Source organism: Odocoileus virginianus, chromosome 1 (genome assembly GCF_023699985.2).
Source record: "Odocoileus virginianus isolate 20LAN1187 ecotype Illinois chromosome 1, Ovbor_1.2, whole genome shotgun sequence".
Taxonomy (NCBI): Eukaryota; Metazoa; Chordata; class Mammalia; order Artiodactyla; family Cervidae; genus Odocoileus; species Odocoileus virginianus.
In genome coordinates this window covers 26,476,934-26,501,052 of record NC_069674.1, presented here as the reverse complement: position 1 = coordinate 26,501,052, position 24,119 = coordinate 26,476,934, and the positions used below count along the sequence as shown (strand labels likewise).

Sequence of the window (24,119 nt, the reverse complement as noted above, 5' to 3'; positions counted from 1 at the left end):
TAATCCTGTTTAACTGAAAGTTTATTCTCTTTGGCCAATATCTTTCATTTCCCTCACCACTCCCCCGACTAGCCTCTAGCAACACACTCTGATTTCATGAGTTTGACTTTTTAGAATCCTACACATAAGTGAGAGCATGCAGTATTTGTCTTTCTGTGTCTGGCTTTCTTCACTTAGTACAATGCCCTTCAGATTTATCCATGTTGTCACAAGTGGCAGGATTTCCTTCTTTACTAAGGCTAAATAATATCCCATTATATATAGAGAGAGAGAAATAGATACATAAATATAGATATACTTTGTCCATTCATCCATCAATGGACATTTAGTTTGTTTCCATATCTTGGCTATTGAAAATAAGGCTACAATGAACACAAGATGCAGATACCTCTTCAAAATCTTGATTTCATTTTCTTTGGTTATAAACTTAGAAGTGGAATCACTGGATCATGTGGTAGTTCTATTTTTAATTTCCAAGGAAACTCCATATTATTTTCCATAATGACTACACCAATTTACACTCATATCAACCATGTACAACGCCCTCCTTTCCTCTACATCCTCAACAATGCTCATCATCCCATACCTTTATGTAAAGCCCACAAGTGTATCCTCTGCCCCCTTTAACTCTCACTCTACATTTCTTACTCTAGTTCACACTCTACACCTTAGCAATTACCTTCCTCACCTCGATTATCAATTTTGTGAGAATGAGCTTCAGAACTACATCTCAGTTCCTGCTTTGGCTCTCAACCAATGTCCTTGACTGTTCTTCTCCACAAAGGTATGTACCAGTACTTACAGTTTATTGAGTTCATAATCAAACCATGCTTCCCATTCCAACCACGCTTTCCATTTTACTGTCTCTTTTCTATTCATGGCACTTGCATTTTCCAACTGACCAAAATTTCAAGTTTAATTTTGTCTTACCTTCGAGCTCTGTGTGCTGTGCTTAGTCATTCAGTCGTGTCCGACTCCTTGTGACCCCATGGACTGTAGCCCACCAGGCTCCTCTGTCCATGGGGATTCTCCAGGCAACAGTACTAGAGTGGGTTGCCATGCCCTCCTCCAGGGGATCTTCTCAACCCAGGCCCCCCAACATTGCAGGTGGATTCTTATCATCGGAACCATCAGAGAAGCCCAAGAGTGCTGGAGTGGGTAATCTATCCCTTCAAGGGATCTTCCCGACCCAGGAATCAAACTGGGGTCTCCTGCATTGCAGGCAGATTCTTTACCAGCTGAGATATCTGGGAAGCCTCACCTTCAAGCTCTACTTCCCATCAATTGCTAAGTTCCAGAGACTTTACCTCACAAGTGTCTCTCAAGTCTGTTCCCTCATCCATTTCTATTATCACTGCCCTCTATGAGGTTAAGATTGATATTACAAGTCTTTCAACTGGTCTCCCCATCCTCTACTTCTTACTAGCAAAATCTTAAATATGTATTCTGATGGATTCCTCTCTATTCAGTAGTTTCCTCCACTGTCTAGAAAATGAAGGATAAAATTACTATACCATGGGGTACAATAGCCATCTATGTACCATGTCAAGCCTTCCAGTTTTCTCTTCCATACCTTACTACACAAACTATGATCCAATCAAATTGTGACATTTGTTGATCTCAAATTTTTTTTTGCCTTTTCCAGTAAAAACTGTTATAGTTTTTTTATATAGTTTATAGTTATAGTCAGGAGGCTTGGGGCTGAGACTATAACAGCTAAAATATCAAGGGACTACTCGTCTTATTTTATCAAATAACTCCTGTCCCTCTCTCCCTGAGAAGGATCCTGACAACAGAAGAGACATCATTGATGTCGGTGTTCAAGACCATCATTCATTCATAAACTTTATTCTCCAAGACTCACTAAGGGTGCTTCCCCACGTCTCGGATTTTGTTAAAATGAAAAATGTTCTAATCAAACCGTACAAGCAATGTATCGCTAAACAGATTTTCATTTCACTATCATTCCATTATGATCTGTCAGAATTAATCAGAGACAAAACATAGGAAGTCCCAGGTTACACTGAAATTTCGTAGCAATTAACATTGCTGAAGGGAGAAATACTTAACAGAGTACAGGAAAATTTATAAGAGTTGGGAAAATATACAATTTCATTAATAGGCAGACACTCCAAAAAATGAATGCATATATCTCCTTCTCAGTCAAGAGACTAAGATCTTTAAAAACACTGGTAACACAGTGACAGAGATGTCATCAATGTTGTAGTAAGAGGAGCAAATGTTACAGAACTAATGAATTTTCATTAGAGTCATCAGATCACTTCAGAATGGGTTAAGTTGCTACCATTTGTCATTCCCATTAATCTCATTGTCATGTAAAAGGTTTAATTTTCAGCTATTTTTGTTCCAGATAAAATCTTTGTCATTAAAATGAGGGATGATTTTGATATTTAATATATTCCATGGCATACTCTAGTGTGGCACTAATTTGGCCTTTTCAGTATTCTGCATATTAATTGACAATACAGCCCTCCTCCATTCCCCAGATAAGTGAGAACTGAAATAGAATGGACAGCCAATCAAGTCACAGAATACTGAAAGGATCAACAGAGAAGAAATGTTGCTCTAATCAGGAGCATACACAAGGCACTAAAATTATTTTCTCCCATACTAATGACTAAGATAGAGACAGTAAAAATGAATGGTACCACCTGAATCCTTTAAGGTGACAGTTACCAAAGTATAGCAATGTTCCCTAAAAGTGAGAACTAAGTATTTCATTTTTTTTTTTTCCTTCTGGTAAGAAGAATAAAACTGCACTCTCACTTTTAACTTTTAAAACAATGCATTTTATCAGAGTCTGCAACAATGTCCTGTCTTAAATTTTTCATAGTAATAGGTTGCATGCACACAGAATGTGTACTCTAGTTAAGAATGTACAGGATCACTGCAGAAAACTTCTCATTTCAATACATATTCTATTAGTTGCCTTCTTTTGTTAAATTATCACTTTGGTGAGAACTAACATCAGCTGCTTAAATAATGCTTTCAACCTGCTTTCAGAAGCTACTGTTTTCATTAGAGTGGGCATTTCTCCTAAGAATGAATGTGAGATTCTTTTCCAAGAAGGTAATATAATAATTTACCATCATTTAAAGTTCAGTTGAATGTTTTGAATCATTTTTATAGCAATAGTGATATAATTTAAAATTCAAAAGAGCAAAGATTATGCCATCATGGATATTTATAACAAAGAATGAATAGCTGTCCCTTAAGTAAATTAAGCCAATCTATCCAACAAGACCAGGTCTTTTCTACATTTTCTGCAGCAGACAGTACTGGAACAAATATTATACACACCAAACATTGTGCATCATAAGTTTCCATGCTTATTACATGCAGCATAACAGATCCTAGGCATCTTCATATCTTTTAAGAGAAAACGTTATTCCAATAAATTTAGATGCTTTGTCTGCTAATTAGGGAATAAGTCTGAATCATTCCCATGATCTTTTCCTCCTTTAAAGCTTCAAGGAAAAACATTAGGTTATCAAAGTTTAAAATTACCCCAAAACAGCTAAAGGATGCTTTAAATTTTTGGCAAAACATTGCTATTATAGAAAACAATGCAATAGAAAAATATGCAAATTTTATTCAGTAATTCTTAGTAAGAACAATAGCATTTGTTAAGTAACTCGTAACATATCTCCTTTCATCCGAAAAGTTATATTGTTGCCCAATCAGCAATAAGATTTATGCCCTGAGGTGTTTTTGTCTTCTGGTTTTCCACATAGTATAGTAGATTTACAGCCTCATGGATAAATACACACATAGTAAAATGCCTACGGAGATTTGAATGAGAATGTTGAAAAAAACCAGGACAGAGTTCACAAGCACCCTATTCTAAACAAGTTTCCACATCTTGTCCTTAATCCCACTCACCATAAGCTTCAGAGCTTGAGGTAAGAATCAAAATTCAAAAAGTCAAAAATGACAATAAGAATATCACTCAAGTATAGCCTTGGAGGCTACTTCAGTATTGTTTTAAGATGATTACCAGTCTTAATCCCTTTAGTGCTGGATGTTAAATTCTACTGCTTTTTTAAAAATATTTAATGACTTGCTAATGTAAACTCCCATCTAGAACAATCAAATAGTATGTCATTTATTCAAATATACAGTGGCTCTAATGTGCCAGCAAACTCCCACATCAAAACAGACAACTTTAAAAAATGTTCGCCTGACTCAGGAGCTCTACTTCCTAAATTAGCACAAGAGTGTCACCTTGATAGACCATGAACAACAAAACCATTTATAATAAGCCCAGCTTCCCCCTAGAGTGGACAGCCTGGGTCATGCATCTGTAGGAGCTCTAATTACCCCACACAGATCAGAGAGCTCTTGGGGACACTCAGACTTCCACAGCCTGTCGTCTCAAACACAATCATCTGATAAATATGCACTTACCAATCTCCCTGGAGATCTGAGTGAAGGCCTCCACACCACTCTCTCCGTAGTTACCCTCAGAAGCCAGCGTCGACACATAATTCCACCCCAGGGCCGTCACGATGTCCACCATGGCCTGCGCTTGGTAGGAGTCTGGAGGGACCACCCGGGAGAAGAAGTCATACCTGGTATTATCACTTAGCTCTGGGGCGGTGGATGCATAGCTGATTTGAGGTATCTGCAAAACAAATGACAGGTCATTTCCACCCATGAGGAATCTTGTCAAATGATGGGCTGTTGCACAAGAGATTAAATAGTCAAAGCTATAGCAGAAACCTAGACAGAGCAGCCTGCAGCCAAGATAAGATTTCATCACCATCAATCTCATTAGATAGTAGGTTATAGAGATCTGTGGGCTCACTTTCTTTCAAAGCACATTTCTAAACAAGAGGGCTTCCCTGGTGGCCCAGCACTCAAAAATCTGTCTGCAATGCAGGAGACATGGGTTCAATCCCTGGGTGGGAGAAGGGAACAGCAACCCACTCCAGTATTCTTTCCTGGGAAATCCCATGGACAGAGGAGACTGGCAGGCTACAGTCTATGCAGTCGCAAAAGAGTCAGACATGACTGAGCAACTAAAAAACCACAGCAAAACAGAAAGAATTTAGTTTTGATTCAGTCCCCATTGTTTCAGAAGACAAAGCAAAACATTTGTGCTTTTTGTTGTTGCTGCTTTTCTTATTCTGTACATGATAACTTCTGGTGAAGAAATGAGGCAGAAATGAACATGAAATGTACACACATGCCCCAGAAAAGGTCACCTCTGAAATCGTCTTTGGCTTCAGGATATAAAGGCTATGTAATGATGAGTAGAGAATTTAATACAAGACTTTTTTTTTACACTTAATACCATTTTAGTATTAAGATTATATTTTGGGTAAATTATTTTAAATATATACCTTTGCAAATCTAGTCACTGCTTATTAATATAATCACTGAGTACCACAATAAGATTTGGGAACAGCTAACCATGTATCTTTTAATTATAACATCTCTCCAGGCTTCCATCCCTCAAAAAAAAAAAAAAAGGAAACCATACCATAATTTCTTTAGGAAAAGAGACTATTTTCTGACATAAACAGGGTGAATGGCTAGAAGATATTCAAAATTAGAGATATGCTATTTCTCCTAAATAATTTCAAGCTGAGTAGCAAATTAACTGCATGCCATAAATCTACCCCTAAAAAGGTTTGAAATGCAATATTCACTCCTATATACAAGTGAAGAGTCTTACTCTATCTATGAAAAATGCTAGGACAGAAGAACACAGGAATGTTAAAGAAGTATGGCAGAGGGACATGCAGGCTAGACCGAGCACAAAATATGCAGGAAACCCAGCAAAAACATGGGGAAAGACATTTCAGCCACAGGAAACAGTATGTCCAAAGGCAGAGTCAAGACAGGGTATGGTGTTGCAGCGTTTCTCGTGGTGGGAAAGCAGGAAACCAAGGGAGGAGTGTCAGAAGTATAACTTCAGAGCTGGACAGAAACCAGAGGATGAAGCATTACTCAGGTATGACAAGGAGTGTGGACTTTATCACCGAGGTCATGAGAAAGCACAGCTTGATTGTAACCAAAGGAGTGGCACAACAAAAATTTTGTTTTGGAAAGATCACATCAGCAGCAGTGGGAAAAGTAGAAACCCTCGCATTTCAGTGTCCACCTGGGCAGCCCCATGCCCAAAAATTCTGACTTAGTATGTCTAGACATTTAGGAATCTTCATTCTAATATGTCCCCCAGAACAATCTGATGCCAGTGGACCCCTAATTCAGAGATATGCTGAATTAAAGTGAAGACATAAGAAGTTGCCTCCTAGTTCCAGTTAGAAAACTACTATAGAAATCTATGTAAGAAAGTATAGTAACTGAACTAAGGCAGTGGCAGGTGGGAAAAAAGGAAGGGTATAGAACCTGTGAGTATCTAAAAGACCAAGAAAGGTGTAGGAAAAAATGGGAAATGACTCTCAGTTCTATGAGAGTTCTATGGCTTTGGTATCTGAGTAGATAATGTTTGATATTTTCCAAGGTAGAAGAACAAGAGGAGATTTGGAAGACAAAAATGATGAGTTCAATTTTTGACTTTGTTTATTCTGAAGTTCCTGTGAGATGAATGAAAGCAACTAAAAAGTGGGCAACACTATTGTGGGATATGGAGTTTAAGAGATGTGCACCTCATCTCTAATGTGAAAATCCAGAGGTCACAATGACTCTACAATGCCCTAACTCGAGATGCTTGGTTGAAGATGCAGGTCTGACTCATACATAAAACTCTTAACTCTGCTCTCCATCAGATCTCGCAGCTAATATCAGGGCTCTGATATTCAACGGGCTGCCATTTCATCTTCCTACACAGAGCTACACACTCTGGGAACCATCCATCACCTACCACCCCCCGACCAGACGATCCCCAATCCACAAGGAGGTTACAACTTTCCTCTCGATATCTTGAAAAAGCCCTCAACATCTGTATCCAGACCTTTTGGAGGTCTGGAGAGTCCTCCTCCATTTTTGGTGGCCAGTGAAAGTGACACCCTAAAGTGTAAAAGCCTCCTTACCCAGAGAAGGGAAGACTGTGCTTGGAGCTCTCCAGGGTGCTGGAGAACTTGTTTGGCTTCTGAGTAACCTGTATCTGTCTATATCACCTACAACAATGATTTAGTCTATTTCACACCCAATTCTTCTGGGTCCTGTTCTCCTAGTAGGACCTTACTAATTTGCCTGTCAATATTGTGGGATCGTGAAAATCAGTCTTGACCTGTCTCGTTTTTGTTCCTTTGCACTCTCTGCCAGATATACCAGTCACCTCTTGATAGATTGTCCCCTTGATTAGGCCTCGTGCCTTTGTAGAACATAAATACTTAGCAAGGACATCCATCCAAATCTCTAACCACACACCAGATCTTGCCCTTCTTAGTGGCTTCCAGAGGACCTGGGAAAGGGATAATGGATGATTCAGTGAGGTCTACCCTTTGCTAGAGATCTTTCACAAAGATCAAGAGCATATGTGTTTCTATGTTCTAGTGAAAAAGATCCAACAGCCTGACCTTAATTTTGGAAGGAATTGTGTGTGTGTGTGTGTGTGTGTGTGTGTGCACGCGCATGCACATGTGTAGGAGGGAATGGGGAGTATTCCATAGCAAATTCCACAGTGCTATATCATTACATTGCCCTATCTGGATGTATAATAATCCTACTTCCTCAGCTACTCAAAGTCCAGCAGTAAAATGCCCTACACAATCCACACCCTGCCTATAATAATGAGCCACCCCTTTCTAAAAATGAGCACAAAGTGTGAAAATTGAGTGTTTGAAACCAAAACTAATTATCTCAAATTACTACCTTCAGTCAGTCACTTTCAGGGCTGTTTAATTAGCAGTCAGTATCATGTTTAGGATTAATTAAACAGGTGTAAAGGGTATATAAATAAAAGTGCAGATAAGAAATGGTTGTTTGAATAATTAAGTAAAGGAATTTCTCCCCAAAGTCTGAAAGAATTTTCTCTTCGCTGATCAATGTGCAGAAAAGTAATATGAGAGTATGTGTTTGTATTTTCATTCGTTCAATTCATGCTATGTCTCAGCCTACAATAAGACATCTTGAATACTGATCATATTTCAAGACATCTTTTCAAGTTGTCATGGAGTAACATCTCATTTTTACTTTATTGTGGCCCACCACTAAGCACTGGCTCATGAAGCAATTTAATTTCTGTGTTGGCATCCTCAATATTTCCACTGCCTCAAATTAAACCCCTACTGGCAACTGAAGTGAGAATTTTTTTTAACCTAGGATATTTTTTTTCCTACACTGAACCCATTCTAACTAATCCTTTCACCCTGGATATTTCAGTTTCCAGAAGCAAAACAGCAATAAAAAATGTGGTGAGAGAGGCATAGAAGTAAAAGAGAGAACTGAAAAGGAAAAGGAGAGTGTACTAAGGAAACAGGTGTGGAAAGCATCCTGTATCAGCTCATCTTTTTCAAGATGTACATCCCTTTTAAGCCTATGTTAACTTCCACTTGCCCATTCAAAGGATACTATCCCGACTCACCAATCCAACTCCAGAAGCCCAGGTATCAGACACTGTCCCATCCTTCTTCCCAGCTTCATGCCTTCACTGTCACACCCTGATGATGCCTGCAACCCTGCCTACGCTGTCTTCTGTGAAGAAAGACACCTTCACCTTCTGTACAGATGGAATATCCAGCTCAAAAGTTGGAGATTAACATATACACACTACCATGTATAAAATGGACAACCAACAAGGACCTACTATATAGCACAGGGAAATTACTCAATATTCTATAATGACCTATAATGGGAAAATAATCTAAAAAGAAAAGAATGACTATATGGGTATGTAAACTGACTCACTTTGCTGTACACCGAAACTAACACCACGTTGTAAATCAACTGTACCCAACCATCATTCCACCCATCCATCCATCCCCTCCTTCCAGGAAGCCTTCTCTCAGGCAGAGCCGTCTTTTGCTGTCCCTCATCCCACAGTCTCCATCATCTGCCATAAGAACCGCAATCGCGTGCTGGCTTAGGAGTCCCACAGAGACAAAGTCTCTGTTGACTTATTTGGTGTCACCTAACAGAGCAGGTGTTCAATGAATGTTTGAAAGCAATTAATTACTCAACAACTATGGCAGGGATTTTGATATAGCTTCTTCCCAACAGCCCCCTACCTGACATCCCACCAAAATACCATGCGGGCTCTTCATTTGTCCTTCTTGATCCTTCTCTATCCTGCTGTATGTCCTAGAAGGTTGCTTTGTGACTGTCTCACCTGGACTCCCTAGCCTCAGGTTTTCAGTCGAATTTGCCCAGTGGGAGGCATCTCCAGGAGGTGGGAAGGCAGGAGAAGACAGCAGCCAGAGCATTGATGCCTCCATCTCTTTCCCTCACCCTGACTTGGTGTTTCTCCACCTGAGCCCTCACCGGCCTCTGAGGCCCTCACCAGGTTCCTGTGACGAGTCACTGCCCTTGGCCCTCCAGGTCTTCCCACAGTTGCTAGTTCCTGAGCATGCTCCATCTTGACTTGGGGCCTTTACCTGTGCCCACACCTTACAAATGGTCCTTTTATTAACCTCTGTTCTATTATCCCATGAGTGTGCTGGAAGCCCACCAGTCCACCCACTCTTCCAGATCTCTGGGGAAGGGACACCCACTGTCCTGCCTCCCCAAACTCAGCCCTGCCATAACCTCCTAACTGTTCTCCATCCACTTCCCCTCCCAACCTCCTCCACCACTGTTCTTAGAGGATGTTTTCCTTCCCTTTCTCTTTCAGTGCCTTAAGGCATCCAACTGCATCATTTTTAAACACCTGTCTTTTTGCCTTTTTCTTCTCTTATTTTCCTTGTGCTGAGGTTTCATAAGAATATAATGTGTGCTTAAAATGAGGCCATATATCTATTACCCAGATAAAGCATATTTGAGGCAATTAATTGTACATCTCAAAATAGCCATGACCATGCCCCTCTTTTAAAACTGGTTAAAGTATCTGTGTAACATAAGGAGCTCAGCTTGGTGCTCTGTGATGACCCAGATGGGTGAGATGGGGTGGGGGTTGGAGAGAGGCTTGAGAGGGGGGGATATATGTATATTTATGGCTGATTCACATTGTCGTATGGTAGAAACTAACACAATATTGTACAGCAATTATCCACCAAATTTTAAAAAAAATCAGCTTCCGCTTTTCTGATAATTGTTTTTGTCTCCACTATATTTACACTTCCACTCAGAAAGGAGATCCCCACCCCACCCTCACTCCTCTTGGGGAGTTCCAGAGTATATGTCTCCTCCCTAGACCTCTATCTCTTATTTGTTCTCCCCAAAGGGGAGGAGAATCTGATCGAGAGGTCAGAGTTCTAAGTTTACTGGGCAAGAGTAGATCATGCTCTGCCTTCATTCTCAACATACCCACACACAGCCCAGGCTTAGGCAGAAGCAGGTCCCAAGGATGAACTGTGGTGTGGGAGAAGAAGGCACCATTCTGACCTCAAGTCCACGCTGAATTCTTTCCAATTCTATTCTTAACAGACAGATATGCATCTGGGAAGTTATCTGGTGTTTGCCCAGCTGTGAATAAAATCAATTACTTGATCCACATTTAGCTAGATAGTCTGTGAATCTTGGACTGACATACTCTAATATAATCTAAAAGTTTAACTTAGATCTCAAGGAAGCAAAACTTCTATTTCAAAAGAAATTCATGTGTAGCTTCTTAGATATTTTGCTAAAAATAGCCAACATATATTTTTTTTCTTTTTAAATAGAAGTTAGCAGATATTACTGTCCTCTAGTGTCTGTTTATTACTTCTTGCAGATAGAACCCCAAATTTTTATGTAGGACTTGGCCACTTAGAAGAAAACTACATTTCCCAGCCTTCTTTGCAGCTATGCTCTTTAGCATAGTGGTGAGTGTAACTTCTGAAAACATATCCTTAAAGGGAAAGAGCAGTTCTTTCTCATGCCCTGCCCCTTTTTCCTGCTGGCCAGAAGTTGGACATAATCAAATGTTCAATTAACCATCTCAGGCCATCATCTAGGGATGGTAAGACACAGCACATTCCAACCTAGTCCGATCCACTGTGATATCTGATTCCTAAAACCACCTGGTTATGGTCTTACTACTTCCATTCTTGCCCTTCTCAAATCCATTCTCCACAAAAAACCAAACTAATCTTTTTAAAAAAATCAGGTAATATCAAAATTTTGCTGAAAGCCCTTCATTTCCCCCAGTGATATTCAACTAAAGCCTAAGCCTCTATTCACAGGATCCATGACTCGCCCTCTGACCTCCTCTTCCCCTCTCTCACTTGACTCATTAGATTCTTTTCTGTTCCCTGGCCCAGCCAAGCCCTATTTCTTCCCCAAGCCTCATGCCCATTGCTTTCTACACTTTCTAGACAGGGTTGAGAATGTGTACAGCTTCCTCAGCTGGACTGTGCCTCTCCCTACTGAAGTCACTGAATCTAACTCCACATGACTGGCAGGGTAAGACAGGATGTTACTGAGATAGACAGGGGCCAAGAGGCTTTTAGGCATGGTATGTACTCTTGCACAGCGCAAGAAGATGGCAATTCCCCTTCAGGTGCCTTTTAAATGTTCCCTGTCATTTGCACATTAAAATACTATGGTAAGTTTTAAACTTTCTGTGACTGCTCCACATGACATGTATCCCACATGCGTTTTCCCCAGTTTCTGGTTTGCCAAAGATCCACTAGGAGGCCAAGATACCCCTAACAAACAATGAGTCCTAAAGCACAGCTCGGGGGAAGTCCCTCAGAATCATAGGAAATGTAAGTCTTCCAGCAAGAAACTCGCATACATCTGACAACAGATTTGCAGACAGAAGACAATTTAAGACCTGAGTCACCCACATCTTCACCATCAATTACCAACAAGGTTTTTGTGCTTTTCCATCTCTACAAACAACCTCATCCATTAACTGTCAAGCTTAATGGTGGAGGAAGTTGGCGGGGTATGTTCTCAGTGCCATTCAATAGTGTCATTGGTTTTCTCCAGTGAAGATCAGCTTGAAGCTGTGCTCTTCCTCAGGGGGTAGTGCTTGCCTGAGCACTTCTTCAGGGATGCTGCTCTTAGTAACAGCCACCATCACTATGATAGCTTCCTGCTGCCTGGTCTTGGGATAGATTTGTTGTTGCTGCAGAACCCGGTCCAGAAAAGGATAATGATTACAGCCATGAACTTTGTCTTTTCAGACTTGACTGCTCTCTGGTACTAAAACTACTAGTTGCCTGTGGCAAAACATGAGTATATAATCAGAAATTGGATAAAAATGAGGAGTCAGAGCTAGAAGTTAAGTTCAGTGTTGACCTTCCCCTCCTCATGATGCCCTGAGCTTTCATGTGCCTCTTAGCTTCATGAAAATGAAATGAGAGGGAAAAGGAGAAAGAAATGTGGCGCCTACACATAGAGAAATAAAGAAGAAGGATGACCATCCTGAGTTTGTTTTTGAAGCCCTATTACCCTCCCAAACCAGGACCTGCTCAAAGAAATCTTGCCTACACAATGGATAGAGAGCAAGCTTCCTATTTGTACAAGTTAATGCCAAATGTGGAATGAGTCCATGACTATCTTCTCAACTGAATCTTCACCACTGATTCAGAAAAGGACACTAGCTGTTGTGTTCTGATGCATGGTGTGCGTGTGTGTATGTGTCTGTGCTCAGTCATGTCTGACTCTTTGCAACCCCATGGACTGTAACCCACCAGGTTCCTCTGTCCGTGGGATCCTCCAGGCAAAAATACAGGAGTAGGTTGCCATTTTCTTCTCCAGGGAATCTTCTCAATCCAGGGGTTAAACTTGTATCTCCTGTACTAGCAGGCGAATTCTTTACCACTGAGCCACCTGGGAAGCCCCTGATGCATGGTGGGGCTTAGAAATAGAAAAGGAGAAGTGGTCTATTGAAATGGGAAATTGTGGAAGCCACAGAGAGAGAAAACGATTTCACTGTGTTGTGATATTATCCACCTGCCCAACATCAGCTCATTCAGAGTGAGCAAAATCTATCTACACATGCACACTAAAAGGGCCTGCAGTCAGTCAACACAGCTGAGTGGAGAGCGGTGGTTCATACATTTAAAGTCACGCCTGTAATTTTGTTATGAGCCAGGATAGAGACCTTACCTCTCACAACACCCATAACCAAGCCAACCAGAGAAGAAAGAGACAAGGTCAATTCATTCTCATTATTAGATAAAGAATTTAAATATGGTTTCCTGCTGATGCTAAATCTGAAATTTCAGAGGCAAATATGAAGACCAAGTCACAGGAGGCACACTTTCTTTAAAACATGAAGAAAGCATTTTTGTACATATATGTGTATGCCTGAGAGTAGACATATGCTTTACACAATGTCATATCTTGGTTTCACGTAATTCACTTGGATATATTCTACTGGGTTTTGTGTGCATGCTAAGGTTGCCTCAGTCGTGTCCAACCTGTGTGACCCTGTGGGCCATAGCCCAGGTTCCTCTGTCCATGGGAGGACACTGGAGTGGATTGTCATTCCCTTCTCCAGGGGATCTTCCCAATCCAGAGGTTGAACCCGCATCTCTTGTATCTCCTGTACTGGCAGGCAGGTTCTTTACCACTAGCACTTTTAAAGGGTGCATTTATCAAGGGTACTGTATGAGTACTTTTTCAAGGGTACTGTATGAGTGTGGGAAGTGAAGGAAATGGAAGAGTACCCTTGAACTTGGGTAACTTAGGGAGGTTAATAAGGGAGCTATTTCCAAGGCAGGGCAATTTAGAGGGAAAGCAATGGAAAGCCATAATCCAGAAAGTCAGAAGAAGGCAGCTACTATTCCTGCACCCTAAAAATCAGAGGAGGGAGCAGTTACAGAAGCCAGAAGGAGTCACAGACAGATGCCACCTGAGAGAAGCAGTGACCTCTCCCCAACTCCCTGGAGGGGAGGGACACAGCCAGCCCCCAGCAACCCCACAGGGAGGGAGCCAGGAAATTATATCCTGAACTCTCTGCCCTCCCTGATTTCCTGCTGGCTCTCCCCTTGACCGAATCCACTAGAAACCAAGGAGTCAAAGAACCAGTTGACATTGTCTGGACAGAGTTGCCTCCTAGGAGAGAAAAGAGACAACACAAGAGAGAAAGTAGATGGGCTAGGCAAGCAGAAGCTATCCATCCCCAGTCTCATTCATCACTGAACATTAGACATTTTAAATAAATTGATGAATGGTGCTACAGATATGCAGTTTCCTGTGTTATATTCTATGTTTTGGTTTTTTTTAACTTGATATTTTCAAATACTTTTGGCAGATCATCTGCATTAGGACATTTTGGTTTGGCTACTGGGAATTCCAACCCTAAAACTAGGCCAATTAATTTAGCATTATCTTTTGAAAAATAAGTAAGGCTCTGTTTTTTTTTTTAAACAGAAAGAATTGTAATGGTTTTAATCAAACTGGTAATGACATTTGACTTCTAACCTGTTCATTTAAAATGAAAGATAAGCAATCCATGAACATGAAAGAATTTACATACAAACAACCATAATTATATCCTATAAGATTAATAAACTTTTATTTTACATCTGCTAATTACTTTTTACAATGAGAAAGCACAGCAGCTCCTAGGGGAAACAGTGATTATAATCTATCAAGTCACTAGTAGTGTGGGAATTTTTAAGCCTAACTACCCTGCATATATTCATTCAACAGTTATAAGAGCAAATTAGATTTAAAACCTTCACTTTGGGGGGAAGGGACTTTAACATTCCAACTAATTCTATAGTTCCTCTAGTTTATGGTTTCTCCTGACCTTCAATTTTCCCTTATTTAAAAAAAAAGTGAACACCGTATTTTTTTTTCTCATTTTCGCACATTTCAGCATGCTGTGATTTTTAGAAAATGATAATCAGTGCATGTGCAGTATCACACACAAATTAAAAAGGTTAATTCAATACACACACTTTTTCTGGTTAGTGGTTAAATTAAATTTAATGTCTTTTTAATGGTTACTTTTTGATTAATTCAGTCAACAAATTAGCTCCCACTATGTGCCAGACTCCATGACAGGCTCTGGGGAGAGGGCTGTAAACAACACATGGTCCCCCTGCCCCCATGGAGCATATGGTCAGATGGAAAAGACAGGCATTAAGTAAACAATCACCCAAATAAACTTTAACTGCAACTGTAATAACTGCTGTGAAAAAGAAGTAAGGGCTGTTAAGAGTAACGGAGTAACTCATCTGGAGGGAGTGGGGGTAGGGAGGTGTTGGGCAGGCTTCCCTGAAGAAATGACATTAAGCTGACACATGAAAAATGAGGGAGAAAAGGAAATGAACACTGAACACCAGCCACAGATTGCCTCTCACTTCAGCCTTCCTTCAGATGTGTAAACCACCCAATTTGTACAAGCGAGGAGGATGGGCAGTCGACTGACAGGTACTTCATTTCAGAAACCTGCCACAGGCAGAATAATATTAAATCAAAGACCACCGCTCCCCCATGCTTTTTAAACTATTTTTAATGAATATATGTCTAATTGGGGTTCTCATATCAGAACTATTTGAGAAAGTCACTAATTATTGGCAGGAAATTGCATTATGTTCTCATAGATCCTCAGGTGTGTAGAGGTCCAGAATGAATGAACAAAGGAATGGTAGGTGGACAATGAAAGAATGACTGAATCCAGCAGAAACTAAGCCCATAGAAAAGAAACATTTTAGCACAAGAACCCAGAAAAATAAATAAATGTATTCTTAATATTACTTACAAGCTCAAATATGTGTTTACTTAGGAAAGTTTTTAAAAGGTGATTGAAAACTAAAAAGGGAACTCTCTCTCTATTTTCACTCAGGCAGTGAAGGCTCTGAGATAAGATTTCAAAAGACATGAGAAGCAGGTTAGACTGACAAGAAGATTATTATTATTTTTTTTTTTTTTTTGCTTACAATATACATTTTCAACACCTCTCAGGAGGAGAAAAGAGAAGCAAATGGCTCTGTCCATTTCTGAAAATTCTGCTCAGTCCAGGATTCCAGAGTAAAAGATGCTTCTCTGATAACTTCTCAACAAAGTTTTCAAGCAGTTTGGGATTTCAAAATGATATCTATCTCTCTGTGTGTGCCTGCTAAGCCTCTAAGTATTCTTTTAAACAAAACAATTTTGCAATGAGTTCCTTAGGACAGTGAATATTTTCTCTAAAGAGGTTTTCTTACATGAGTACAAAAAAAAGATCAATTATGGCTTGCTATATTAGAAAGACTGAAACAATGGTGTGGTACTTTCTTAGCATCATTTGCTAAATCACTTAAAAATTTAACTCTTTCCCCCAACTAATTCCCCTCACTGCTGACTTCACACCATCACCTAGCATCTAATTTTCCTCTTCTGCTGATTTCCTTGCTGTGCAATCACCACTGTGGTTCAACTCCCTCCCTCCCCCAAGCATGTCAGCACTCGAACATTAAAAAATAAAAAGTTAGTAATTATAACCAACAAATTGAAGTCAATAAAACTTAAGCTAGAAAATATTCCATTTAGACTGGCATTATGCTACTCAATAATACATGATTTGAATCTTGAAAATAAGGCCTGATGTTGATAAGGACATTTGTCCATGCAAATAAGTTTCTCAGATGATTATTTCTTGGATTTTCAGTGATTATCCATCTTGACTGATATTATGGTATCTGACTGATCCTTTATCCCCCCAGCTGGCATCCTCCAGGGATTGATTCTGAACACTAAATGCCACTAGAAATTTTCATTTCCTTGATATTGTTTAAAGGGGTGAGCTCATATTACAAGAGGGTACAGATGAGGTTAGCGGTCTTAGAGATCCACTTACACAGGGGGAAAAAAACATTCTGTGGCCAAAAAAGATAGCCAACTCCATAAATGACCATCACAAGATAATAGGAAAACCAGATAAAATAATATAAATGACTTAGATTTCATTATTCCACTCCACACTGGAGAGTGTGTCAAGCCCACACTCCTCTGACAAACATCATCTCATCATCTTAGTGTCCAAAAGGGCATCACGTTAATTCTCCCCAAAGTGGACTGATTAGCCTTTCTGCCCATCTCTGCCTCATCTACAGTCTTTTTTTTTTTTTTTGAGAAGCCCAGCTCACTGCTCTTGATCAACCTCCTTTAGTGTCAGATCCCACCTTCACACTTAACTTATGAAACATTATGTGTGTATGTCTGTGTGTTCATATGTTTGATTGGTTTTGGTACCATTTCTTTAACATGTTATATTGACCAAGAACTATGCTATGTGTTCGGTCCTCATTTTACAGAGGAGAAAACTGAGATCTGGAGAAGGTAAGTAACTTTTCTAAGACTGAATAATTTGTGAGTGGCAGAATGGGATTCAAATCCAGGCAGCCTGACTCTCAGCTCATCTCTTAAACACCTCTGCTCTCCACTGCCTCAAGTCCACTTTTTAATGATACCTTTTTAATGTGGACCATTTTTTAAATCTTTGTTGAATTTATTACAATATTGTTTCTGTTTTATGCTTGGTTTTTGGGTTGAGAAGCAAGTGGGATCTTAGTTCCCCGACAAGGGATCAAACCTGCACCCCATGCATTGGAATGTGGAATCTTAACCACTTAACCAGGGAGTCCTTTGGACTACAAACAAATCAAACCAGTCAATCCTAAAGGAAATCAACCCTGAATAGTCACTGGAAGGACGAATGCTGAAGCTGCAGCTCCAATCCTTTGGCCACCAGATGCAAAGAGCCAGACTCATTAAAGGAAAGACTGAAGGCAAAAGGAGAAGGGAGTGGCAGAGGATGAGGTGCTTAGACAGCATCACCGACACAATGGACATGAGTTTGAGCAAATTCCAGGAGATGGTGAAGGACAGGGAAGCCTGGTGTGCTGCAGTCCGTGGGATCACAAAGAGTCGGACACAACTTAGCAACGAAACAACAACAACAACTACTTCTAGTAATGTACAGGGTCTCTCAGGGTCACATGTCATGGTTCATCTGGCACTTGGACCCCACCAGCCATCATCATATACAGCATCATAGTGAAAAGGAAATACTAACATCAGCTATCAGCAAATAGTTTCTCCCCACTTTGGTTCCTATCAGTTGCTACAGTTCCCTATGGGATGGGGGCTTTCTAGTCCAGCTGGGTACCAGCTTATTGGTCAGAGACAGTATTGGCACACAGGGCTTGGAAACGTTGGTGCGCTATCATCCAGGTCCACAAGGGGAGCCAGGAGTAAAAGAGTATCACTGATGTCCCAGGGCCAGAGAGAGCGTGTGCAAACCCAAGAGGGGGCAGGCAGCAGAGCCAGAGATCACAGAAAGTGGAAGGAGAATGAAGGCTGTTCCAGGCAGAGAAGACAGCTTTTGATAGAAAAAACATATAAAAGAATATGCTGAGGACTCTATTTATAACAGCCAAGACATGGAAACAACTTACATGTCCATCAACAGAGACAGGGATAAAGAAGAGGTAGTACATACATACCATGGAATTTTAGCCACAAAAAGAATGAAATAATGCCATTTGCAACAACATGGATGAACCTAGAGCTTGCCATAGTAAGTGAAGTAAGTCAAGCAGAGAAAGACAAATACATATCACTAATATGTGGAATCTTTAAAAATCATACAAACGAACTTGTTTACAAAACACAAATAGACTCACAGACTTCAAAATCAAACTTATGGTTGCCAAAGGGGAAAGGTGGATGGGAGGGATAAATTAGGAGTTTGGGATTAACATATACACACTACTATATATAAACTAGATAACCAACAAGGACTTACTGTATGGCCCAGGGGACTCTATTCAATATTTTGTAATAATCTATATGGGGAAAATATGAAAAAAATGGATATATGTATATATATAACTGAATCATTTTGCTGTACACTTGAAACTAATGCAACACTACAAATCAACTATACTCCAATATGAAAAAAAGTAAATTTAAAAAATAATAAAATTTAAAAAAATTTTTAAAGAATATGCTTAGGAAAATCAAACATTCCAGGGGTCTGAGAACAAAGTATTCATAAACCCAATTCAGTCTGGTTTTCTGTTTGTTTCTTTACTGTGTATTTGTTATTGGTTTTCATTTTAATAACCATTTGTTAAGCACCTTCTACAGGTCAACACTCTTACCTAGCTTCAGTGAAAACTCATTTTCCCAATTTTTCTCATAAATCTCTAAATCCTTTGCTGACTATTATTCCTTTGTTTCTGCCTTTAAATATTAGTATTCTTTAGGATGTGACCTAGGCTCTCTTTTCACTTCATACCCACTCTAAATCTATACATCCAGATTCAATCTCTTTGCTGAGCTCCACCCAAGTCCTACTTATTTGAAATCTCCTCTTGAGTGTCCAACTGGTATATCAAAATCTCACATTCAAAACTTGTCTCATGTCTCCCAGCATAAACTGGAAGGCAACTGGTGCACCAAGGATCTCAAGTCACAGCAAGTCAATCAGCCTGGCTCTACATGTATGTGACTACTACACACTTTATCATAACCATTTCTATTACATGGTGTTGGGTGTTTTCCATATTTAGCACACAATGCATGACTCTGGTCTACTTTGGCCCTCATCTTTCCTATATTTTTCATTGGTCTGGTTAACCACCATAAATAAAGTTGTGGTTTTTTTTTTTTTAATTAAATTTAGGTCCAAAACTCCTTGAAAGGAAAAAAAAAAATCTGTGTGATTTGTATATAAAAGATATACTCACATTGCAAAAAAAAGTAGTCAAATTTTCATCATTGACTACAGAAACTATACTCTCTAAAATCTTGCTGCTCAGGGTTCTCAGCAAACCTACAGCAGCAACATCACCCAGGAGCTTCTTAGAAATGCGGAACCCTCAGGCCCCACCCTAGACCTACTGAATGAGAATCAGCATTTTAACAAGATCTCCAGGTAGTTTGTATGCACAACAAAGTTTGAAAATCACTGCTCTAGTCTAAAGCATTGAGCCCCACATCTTTTGAAATGTTTCCATATCATATTCATTGCAAGGATGATTTTCGTAGATCTGAATGTTGCCATCATGTGGAGATGTAAAAGCTCTCTTTAGGTTCACTTTATGAAGAAATTGATACATTAAACCTGACGTTCCCTTCCCCGAGGGTGAATATTTCGTGATAGCTAGACATTTCCTTCCAAAAATACCCCATTACTCAAAAATTATAATTATATTTTAAGAGTATTATGTTCCACTTCTCTGCATCAAATTTTGGCATAAAGTTTATTTTTAGTGTCCTGGTAAATCTACAGATCAGTCAGTATGTCGTGGTGAGTGTTGAGTCAGTAAGAGGCTTTTAAATATGTTTCTCACCTACTTGAAAATAACAGATGAGTTTTGGAAAAATTAAAATTTGACAAAAGCTATATGATTGAATGTTAAATGTGAGATGCAATGTACCCTGTAATTAATAAATTTCCCATAGTATCCATATACAGCTTGACAATCTATTAAAATATTTTAAATCCAATTATGGCTGTTTTAGAAGGCCCATCTTTTTTTTCCTTTTTGGGCCCTCCCCAAGAGCAATCAAGCCTGTATGGCCTAGAGAATAAACAAGACTTATTTTCAGAAGCCTTAGTTTACAGAGACTGTACAACTGAATTATCTAGCGAAAGAGGATCACCCAAGGTTTAAAGAGGAGGAAATGGAAATGGAGAGAGAGATGGTTTGTTCAGGACTTGGAATAATGGAGATCTTCATTTTTCTCCTTACCAGTGCCCAGGAACCCAGGAACCTCATCAAAGAAGTCCCTTTCCTATTCTTACCATGGAAGGAATGGAGTCACTGCCTTTAAATAACCCATGGGGATTACACTGAGCATCTCTACAGTGAACATCTCAATAGCACTGGAAACTGATTGAATTTCTTGACATATTAGTCAATGTGGCTCAGTGCCAGAGTTATCTGATACAGAAGAAGAAAGTTTCTTGCACTTGAGTTTCAAAGATCAAATTCATGCCTAATGCCACTCTCTCTCAGAAGTTGACTTGAAAGCTAAGACTCAAGGTTAAACTGTTATTCTTTCACAGATGCTAGGAAAGCACTTTGTACATAGTAGATGTACATATTAGATGATCCATGTAGTTGTCACTCTCTACTAGTGACAATGAGTGAAACAACTCAAATTCCTGGCTGTTAGTATCTGCAGCCTACCTGATAAATATGTGTGTACGCGCTCAGTCGCTCATCATGTCTGAGTCCTTGCAACCTCATGGACTGTTAGCCCACCAGGCTGCTCTGCCCACGGAATTTTCCAGACAAGAATACTGGAGAGAGTTACCATTTCCTACTCCAGGGAATCTTTCCAACCCAGGGATCAATCTCGAGTCTCTTGCATTTCTTGCATTGGCGGGCAGATTCTATACCACTGCACCACCTGGGAAGCCCTACCTGATAAAAGTGCTTCTCAAAAGCTTCCCACATTTTTGGTGCTTAACTGAAAATATGCATTTCTTTTTTTCTTTAATGAAGAGCTACATACTTTTTCATAGACCATAATTTAGATATATGAAGACATTTATTGTTTTTCCAATTCACTCTAATTTTCTAAATAATTTAAATATGTAAATGTTTTCATAATGCTTTGCCCAAATATATGTAAATATCACTGGTCTCTCTTTTTAAAAAAGAAGCAAGAAACAAACCAAAAAAAAAAAAAAAACTTAACAGGCATTTCTGCCTTTTAAAAAATACTATTTCAATCTCAAATGATGAGACTTATGTACTGCTATTGAAATGCCCTTTATTTTTCCATCCTAAGGAATAAAGTGTGAGAAAATTTAAAGCAGTTCAAGATGGCATTTAAGAATATAATCAGTCTCAAATTGAGACTGAATACTGAAAACGTGGACTTTTCTTTTGTAAACAAATAGAGTGAGAAAACAAGTGGGACTCAAGGTGGCTTAAAAAAAAAAAGAAGGCATGAGGACAAACATGCAAGAAGAAAAGGATTTGGAAAAGATGAAGGATGGGGGAAAGGTTTTCAAAAGTAATAAAGACACTATATGCAGGAGAGGGAGCAAGAATAAGGTTAAGGATTGGATGAGAAACCAGAATTAGAAAAATAAAGCTAGAGATCGAGAAGAGGATGGGTAGAGACAGTAGTGAGGCTTGAGAACTGAATATCAGAATAGGGAAAGAAACCTGAAAAGAGGAGAGAAATGGGAACATGTAGCAGAGGATGGAACAGGTGAAGAAGCCCCTGCTTTCCCTCCAGTCTTCCATCCTTGCTAAGGGCAGTCATTGACCTCATCACCTGGCAGGCATCTTTCTGGACTGGTGGAGACTTGGTTCAGGGTCGTCTTATAATGGAGCAAAACCCTACGGGGCCATCCTGGGACAAACTTCTCTTCCTGGATCCCTGAGTTCCAAAGGATAAATTTAATCAGATTAGTGAGAAAATTCAGAAACAAAGGAAAATAGTCAAGCAAGAAAAAATAATAATAGTTTAGCTATTAAACAAAATCACGGACCTTGAGTTCCTCCTCAAGAGATATACATAATATTCTGAACCATATTCTTTGAGCTGTTTTGCAGACACTGAAACCTCCACAAGATTGAAGAAGTTAACTATAGACTGTACCATGACACAAGCTGTTCCATCTTAACACAGTTCCAAGAACTGGCCTCAAGGAAATGGGAACAAACTGGCCCTGGAGTTCAAGGTTATCTGTACTTAAAATCATCAAGATGACACTGATCAGACTAACATAAAACTAATTTCAAGCTGTCAGAGATAACTGTGCTGTTCTGAATGTATACACCCCTGAAACTCCCCTTTAAAACCTCTTGACCCTGATCAGCAGTGGGGATTGGTTCTTTGAGATATGAGTCCACCTTCTCCCCAGAATTTCCAGCTTCCTCTATAAAGCTGTATTTCCATTTATCCAACTCTTTTCTTCTCAGTATTGGATTCTTGAGCATCGAGCTGCTAAACCTGAGTTCAGTAACAGTCTCATTCCATCCATTCTAGTCTTCTGGGTCACTGAGTACCTTTGTGGCTAATCATCACCCAGATGTTGTAATTAAACATGTCTGGACCTACACAAACTTAACTGCATTATTCTGTTCGTGGTTTCTGATTAAACATTACCAAATTTTATGCAAAAATTCTTCAGATCTATGCCAATATACATGCATGCATACTCAGTCACTCAGTCATGTCTGACTCTTTGTGACTTCATGGACTATAGCCCACCAGACTCCTCTGTCCATGGAATTTTCCAGGCAAGAATACTGGAGTGGGTTGCCATTTCCTACTCCAGGGGATCTTCCTGACCCAGGGGTCAAACCCGCATCTCTTGTGTCTCCTGCACTGATAAGTGGATTCTTCACCATTCTGCCACTTGGGAAGCCCATGTCAATACTGGACACATATTTTTCAAATATTCTCTATGAGAAATGGAAACCATCACTATCTTTAACTGATGGTTTATCTTGAACTTCCCTCCACCAAACCAACAAACCTGATTTTCTGGATACCCATTCTCTTTTCTTTCCTTCTGTTGCAAGAAAATATATCACTTTTCCTATCTAAGGTCAAATCTCAACTCATGAATTGCACAGGCAGCAGCCTTTTTATTCCTAACACTACAGAGTATCAGCTCTCTCTCTCATTAACCTTGTATCCTCAGCCAGGTTCTTCCCACCAGCATTTCTATATACTCAAGGCTCTTCTATTTTAAAGAAAACATTTTTTAAAAAGAAAATAGAATGGGTGAGGAAGCTGTGGTACATATACACCATGGAATATTACTCAGCCATTAAAAAGAATTCATTTGAATCAGTTCTAACGAGATGGATGAAACTGGATCCCATTATACAGCGCAAAGTAAGCCAGAAAGATAAAGACCATTACAGTATACTAACACATATATATGGAATTTAGAAAGATGGTAATGATAACCCTATATGCAAAACAGAAAAAGAGACTCAGATGTATAGAACAGACTTGTGGACTCTGGGAGAAGGCGAGGGTGGGATGTTTCAAGAGAACAGCATCGAAATATGTATATTATCTAGGGTGAAACAGATCACCAGCCCAGGTTGGATGCATGAGACAAGTGCTCGGGCCTGGTGCACTGGGAAGACCCAGAGGGATCGGGCAGAGAGGGA

At 39.6% G+C, this 24,119-nt stretch overlaps 1 protein-coding gene across 4 annotated transcripts in view; it reads right to left on the bottom strand.

The window, feature by feature from the left end:
- The window catches only part of GRM8 (glutamate metabotropic receptor 8), an 846,721-nt gene that overhangs the window by 686,623 nt on the left and 135,979 nt on the right, over positions 1 to 24,119 (bottom strand). For all 4 annotated transcript variants that reach the window (XM_070466210.1, XM_070466220.1, XM_070466215.1 and 1 more), the window contains exon 3: positions 4,429 to 4,645. In XM_070466210.1, coding sequence (XP_070322311.1) covers positions 4,429 to 4,645 — 217 coding nt within the window. The remainder of the gene's footprint in view (positions 1 to 4,428; positions 4,646 to 24,119) is intronic.